General features: G+C 61.6%; 1 protein-coding gene across 1 annotated transcript; it reads right to left on the bottom strand.

The window, feature by feature from the left end:
* Positions 1–515: 515 nt before the first annotated feature.
* PSMC4 (proteasome 26S subunit, ATPase 4) lies at positions 516–6,811 on the bottom strand (the record flags this gene model as incomplete). The annotated part of the gene is made up of 6 exons (XM_039696300.1): positions 516–713; positions 2,139–2,215; positions 3,180–3,347; positions 3,747–3,884; positions 5,904–5,945; positions 6,647–6,811. Coding segments are annotated over 6 exons (788 nt in total), but the record flags the coding sequence as incomplete, so codon positions are not given.
* Positions 6,812–6,926: the final 115 nt, after the last annotated feature.

Raw genomic sequence — 6,926 nt, 5'->3', positions numbered from 1 at the left:
CCCAGGTGTGTTCCTAACCCCCCAGGTGTGTTCCTAACCCCCCCCCAGGTGTGCCCAGGTGTGTGCCCAGGTGCCCCAGCCGTGCCCAGGTGTGCCCAGGTGTGGATACAGTCCTCCAGGTCCACCTCCTTGGACAGGTGTGTGCCCAGGTGTGTTTCTAACCCCCCTCAGGTGCCCCCAGGTGTGCCCAGGTGTGTTCCTAACCCCCCAGGTGTGTGCCCAGGTGTGCCCAGGTGTGCCCAGGTTGGTGGCCATGATCACCTGGGCACAGGTGACACGTGAGGACACGCGTGGGGACAGGTGAGGTCCCAAAACCCCACACTACACAAAAAACCCCACAAAAACCCAATAAACCCCATAAAACCCAAAAAACCCCCTGGAAATCCCGATCCAGGTGTGCCCAGGTGTGCCCAGGTGTGCCCAGGTGGGGATACAGTCCTCCAGGTCCACCTCCTCGGACAGGTGTGTTTGTAACCCCCCCAGGTGCGTGCCCAGGTGCCCCAGGTGCCCCCAGCCATGCCCAGGTGTGCCCCCAGGTGGATACAGTCCTCCAGGTCCACCTCCTCGGACAGGTTCATCTTGCCGGTGATGGTGGAGAAGATGAGGCGCTTCTGGCGCCGGTCGGGCAGCGGGAACTCGATCTTGCGGTCCAGGCGGCCCGGCCGCAGCAGCGCCGGGTCCAGCGTGTCCGCGCGGTTCGTGGCCATGATCACCTGCGCAGGTGACACGTGGGGACACGCGTGGGGACAGGTGAGATTCCAAAACCCCAGAAAACGCCCCAAAAACCCCAAAAAACCCAAAAAAATCCCTGGAAATCCCGATCCAGGTGTGCCCAGGTGTGCCCAGGTGTCCGCGCGGTTCGTGGCCATGATCACCTGGGTGCAGGTGAGGGGTCAGGGCACACCTGAGATCCCCAAAACCCCACAAAACCTCACCAAAAAACCCAATAAAACCCCCCAAAAAATCCCATAATTCCTGAGCCAGGTGTGCCCAGGTGTGCCCAGGTGTCCGCACGGTTCGTGGCCATGATCACCTGCGCACAGGTGAGGGGTCAGGGCACACCTGAGATCCCCAAAACCCCACAAAACCCTAAAAACCCACCCCCAAAACCCCAAAAAACCCCAATAAAACCCCCAAAAAACCAATAAAATCCCCTAAAACCCCTGGAAATCCCGATCCAGGTGTGCCCAGGTGTGCCCAGGTGTGCCCAGGTGTCCGCGCGGTTCGTGGCCATGATCACCTGCGCAGGTGACACGTGAGGACACGCGTGGGCACAGGTGAGGTCCCAAAACCTCATAAAATCCCATGAAATCCCATAAAATCCCTAAAAATCCTGAGCCAGCTGTGCCCAGGTGTGCCCAGGTGTGCCCAGGTTGGTGGCCATGATCACCTGGGCACAGGTGACACGTGAGGACACGCGTGGGGACAGGTGAGGTCCCAAAACCCCACACTACACAAAAAACCCCACAAAAACCCAATAAACCCCATAAAACCCAAAAAACCCCCTGGAAATCCCGATCCAGGTGTGCCCAGGTGTGCCCAGGTTGGTGGCCACGATCACCTGGACACAGGTGAGGGGTCAGGGCACACCTGAGACCCTCGAGGACCACGAGAACCCTCAGAATTCTGGACCAGATGTCCCCAGGGTTGGTGGCCGTGGTCACCTGGAGATACCTGGGGACACCTGGGGACATTCAGGTCACACCTGGGTCACAGCTGGGGCACACCTGAGGACACCTGGGTCACACCTGGGGACAGCTGGGGATACCTCGGCACACCTGGGGACACACCTGGGGACACCTGGGCACACCTGGGGACACCCGGGTCACACCTGGGCACATCTGGGGACACCTGGGTCACACCTGGTCACACCTTGGGCACCTGGGCACACCTGGGGACAGCTGGGGACAGCTGGGGAGAGCTGGGGACACCTGGACACACCTGGGGACACCTTGGGGACAGCTGGGGACACCTGGGTCACACCTGGTCACACCTGGGCACACCTGGGGACATCTGGGGACACCTGGGTCACACCTGGCTCACACCTGGGGACACCTGGGGACACTCATGTCACACCTGGGGACACCTGGGTCACACCTGGGGACACCTGGGTCACACCTGGGGACAGCCGGGCTCACCTTGACGTTGACGTTCTGGTCGAAGCCGTCCATCTGGTTGAGCAGCTCCAGGAGGATCCGCTGGACCTCGCGGTCGGCTTGGGGCGAAAAACGGCGATTTTGGGACAACGGATTTGGGGATTCCACCCAAGACCCCAAATCCCACCCAAAACCCCAAATTCCCTCCAGCTGACCCCAAAATTACGTCCAGGTGACCCCAAAATCCACCCAGGTGTTGCTGAGTTTCACCCCGAGGTTCTCCAGAAGGTTCCTCAGCCCCAAAACCCACCCAAAACCCCAAATTCCACGGAGGTGACCCCAAATTCCACCCAAAACCCTAAATTTCACCCACGTGACCCCGAAACCCATCTAGGTGACCCCAAATTTCATCCAGGTGACCCCAAATTCCATCCAGGTGTTGTTCAGTTGCATCCTGAGGTTCTCCAGAAGGTTCCTCACCCCCAAATCCCACCCAAAACCCCAAATCCTGTCCAGGTGATCCCAAAATTCCATCTAGGAGACCCCAAATTCCACCCAAAACCCCAAACTCCACACAGGTGTTGATGAGTTTCATCCCAAGGTTCTCCAGAAGGTTCCTCACCCCAAAAACCCATCCCAAATCCACCCAGGACCCCCCAAACTCCACTAAGGACCCCCCAAACCCCACCCCAATGGAGACACCTCCCCAATTCGGGGTCCCAACCCCTCACCACACCCCAAGACCACCCAAAGGGTCCCCAAATCCCACCCTGGTCCTCACCCTGAGGTTCTCCAGAAGGTTCCTCAGCCCCAAAACCCACCTGAAATCTGCCCAGGACCCCCAAAGCTCCACCCAGGACCCCCCAAACCCCACCCCAGTGGAGACCCCTCCTCAATCTGGGGGTCCCAACCCCTAATTTCCAATCTGGAGTCCTCAAACCCCACCTTGAGGTTCTCCTGACCTCCATCCAGAAGGTTCCTCACCCCCAAAAACCACCCAGGACCCCCTGGACTCCACTCAGGACTCCTCGAACCCCACCCCAACGGGGACCCCTCCCCAATTCGGGGGTCCCAGCCCCTCACCCCCGGTCTGGGCGTCGAAGCGCTTGGTGGCGATGGCGTCGATCTCGTCGATGAAGATGATGGCGGGCGCGTTCTCCTTGGCCAGGCGGAAGACGTCGCGCACCATGCGCGGGCCCTCGCCCAGGTACTTCTGCACGAACTCCGAGCCCACCACGCGGATGAAGGCGGCTGCAAAAGACCCAAAAATCCGGGATTGGGACCTCCAAAATCCCAAAAGTCCCCAAAATCCCACCGGGAAGCCATGGAGAGCACCAGGAACCCAAAACACCTCCAGAAATCCCAAAAATCCCACCGGGAATCCACAGAGACCACCAGGAACCCAAAACACCTCAAGAAATCCCCAAAATCCCACCAGGAATCCATGGAGAGCACCAGGAACCCAGAACACCTCCAGAAACCCAGGTGTCCCCAAGCCCCCCAGGTGTCCCCAAGCCCCCCGGTGTCCCCAAGCCCCCGGTGTCCCCAAGCCCCCGGTGTCCCGCGCTCACCGGTGGTGTCCCCAAACCCCTCCCAGATGTCCCCAAACCCCCCCCAGATGTCCCCAAGCCCCCGGTGTCCCGCGCTCACCGGTGGTGTGGTGCGCCACGGCCTTGGCCAGCATGGTCTTGCCGCAGCCGGGGGGGCCGTACATGAGCACCCCCCGCGGGGGGTCAATGCCGATCTGCGGGAGGGGACAGCGCGCGGCTGAGGCCACCTGGAGGTCACCTCAGCGTCCCCAGGGCCACCTCAGGGTCACCTCAGCGTCCTCAAGGTGGCCTGGAGGTCACCTCAGCGTCCCCAGGGCCACCTCAGGGTCACCTCAGCGTCCTCAAGGTGGCCTGGAGGTCACCTCAGCGTCCCCAGGGTCACCCAAGGCCACCTCAGCGCCCCCAGGGCCACCTCAGGGTCCTCAAGGTCACCTGGAGGTCACCTGAGGGTCCTCAAGGTCACCTGAGGTGCCCCAAGGCCACCTGAAAATGACCTGGGGGTCCCCTGAAGATGACCTGGAGGTCCCCTGGATGTCCCCAAGGTCCCCATGATGTCCCCTGGATGTCCCTGGAGGTCCCCAATATCCCCATAATGTCCCCTAGATGTCCCTGAGGTCCTCGAGGTCCCCTGGCTGCCTCTGGAGGTCCCCAATGTCCCCTGCATGACTGACCCCAAGGTCCCCATGAGGTCCCCGAGGTCCCCATGATGTCCCCTGAAGGTCCCCTGGATGTCCCCATGATGTCCCCAATGTCCCTGGAGTTCCCCAAGGTCCCTGGGAGGTCCCCAATGTCCCCTGGCTGTCCCTGATGTCCCCTGGCTGTCCCTGATGTCCCCTGGATGTCCCCTGGGTGTCCCTGGCTGTCCCTGATGTCCCCTGGATGTCCCCTGTGTCCCCTGGGTGTCCCTGGCTGTCCCTGATGTCCCCTAGCTGTCCCTGATGTCCCCTGGGTGTCCCTTGGGTGTCCCTGGCTGTCCCTGATGTCCCCATGATGTCCCCAGGATGTCCCCTGGGTGTCCCCTGGCTGTCCCCAGTGTCTCCTGGGTGCCCCTGATGTCCCCTGGGTGTCCCCTGGCTGTTCACCTCAGCGTCCCCAGGGCCACCTCAGGGTCACCTCAGCGTCCTCAAGGTGGCCTGGAGGTCACCTCAGCGTCCCCAGGGCCACCTCAGGGTCACCTCAGCGTCCTCAAGGTGGCCTGGAGGTCACCTCAGCGTCCCCAGGGCCACCTCAGGGTCACCTCAGCGTCCTCAAGGTGGCCTGGAGGTCACCTCAGCGTCCCCAGGGCCACCTCAGGGTCACCTCAGCGTCCTCAAGGTGGCCTGGAGGTCACCTCAGCGTCCCCAGGGTCACCCAAGGCCACCTCAGCGCCCCCAGGGCCACCTCAGGGTCCTCAAGGTCACCTGGAGGTCACCTGAGGGTCCTCAAGGTCACCTGAGGTGCCCCAAGGCCACCTGAAAATGACCTGGGGGTCCCCTGAAGATGACCTGGAGGTCCCCTGGATGTCCCCAAGGTCCCCATGATGTCCCCTGGATGTCCCTGGAGGTCCCCAATATCCCCATAATGTCCCCTAGATGTCCCTGAGGTCCTCGAGGTCCCCTGGCTGCCTCTGGAGGTCCCCAATGTCCCCTGCATGACTGACCCCAAGGTCCCCATGAGGTCCCCGAGGTCCCCATGATGTCCCCTGAAGGTCCCCTGGATGTCCCCATGATGTCCCCAATGTCCCTGGAGTTCCCCAAGGTCCCTGGGAGGTCCCCAATGTCCCCTGGCTGTCCCTGATGTCCCCTGGCTGTCCCTGATGTCCCCTGGATGTCCCCTGGGTGTCCCTGGCTGTCCCTGATGTCCCCTGGATGTCCCCTGGGTGTCCCTGGCTGTCCCTGATGTCCCCTAGCTGTCCCTGATGTCCCCTGGGTGTCCCTTGGGTGTCCCTGGCTGTCCCTGATGTCCCCATGATGTCCCCAGGATGTCCCCTGGGTGTCCCCTGGCTGTCCCCAGTGTCTCCTGGGTGCCCCTTGGGATGGACTGGGGGCAACTGGAACGTCTCCAAGGTCGACTGGAGACACCAAGGAGTGACCAAGGAGTGACCACCACGTCCGGCTTCTGGTTTGGGGGGGAACGGGGGGCAACTGGGATGGACTGGGGCAAACTGGGATGGACTGGGGGCAACTGGGGGCAACTGGGACAAACTGGGGGCAACCAGAACTTCTCCAAGGTCAACTGGAGACACCAAAGGGTGACCGAGGAGTGACCAAGGAGTGACCAAGGAGTGACCAAGGAGTGACCACCACGTCCGGCCTCTGGTCTGGGGGGCAAGGGGTCAACTGGGATGGACTGGGACCAAACCCAGGTGTGCCCAGGTGTGCCCAGGTGACACCTGCTGACCCCAGCACGGCTCCACCCAACATCTCATGACCCAAGATGACTCCGGTTGACTTTTGCTGACCTCAAACCCCGTTTTTTCACCCCAAAATGACATTTTACGGCCCCCAGGTGTGCCCAGGTGACACCTGCTGACCCCAGCGTGACTCCACTCAACATCTCTTGACCCCAAGATGACCCCACTTGACTTTCGATGACCCCGGTTGACTTTTGATGACCCCAAACGCCATTTTTCATCCCAAAATGACGTGTTATGGATCCCAGGTGTGCCCAGGTGTGCCCAGGTGACACCTGCTGACCCCAGCACGGCTCCACTCCACATCTCATGAACCAAGATGACCCAACTTGACCTCTGACAACCCCATAACCCCATTTTTGGGACCCCAAACCCCGTTTTTCCACCCCGAAATTAGGTTTCATGGCCCCCAGGTGCGGCCAGGTGTGTCCAGGTGAGCCCAGGTGACACCTGCTGACCCCAGCACGGCTCCACTCAACATCTCACGACCCAAGACGACCCCAGTTGGTTTCTGAAGACCCCATAACCCCATTTTTTGAACCCCAAACGCCGTTTTTCCACCCCAAAATGAGGTTTCATGGCCCCCAGGTGCGGCCAGGTGCGCTCACCTGAGGTGAGCATCATGATGCTGCTGTCGGCCTCGGGCGGCAGGACGTCCACCAGGGCGTTGCTGTGCTTGTGCAGCGCCACCGAGGCGTTGGGCTTCAGCAGCTCGCGGTCGATGGTGCTCAGGATGCGCACGTAGTAGTTGGAACCTGCGGGCGCACCTGGCGCTCACCTGGCGCTCACCTGGGCCAGGTGAGACGCCGCGACCCGCCCCCGGGTGGGCACGGGGAGGGGTGGTCGTCTCCAGGTTGCATCCCTACGTCCTCACCACGCCCAGGTGTG

The sequence above is a fragment of the Passer montanus genome, unplaced genomic scaffold (assembly GCF_014805655.1).
Source record: "Passer montanus isolate IOZ18808 unplaced genomic scaffold, ASM1480565v1 scaffold963, whole genome shotgun sequence".
NCBI classification, from domain to species: domain Eukaryota; kingdom Metazoa; phylum Chordata; class Aves; order Passeriformes; family Passeridae; genus Passer; species Passer montanus.
Note: the sequence above shows the minus strand (reverse complement) of the source record. Positions and strands in the feature narration are given on the sequence as shown.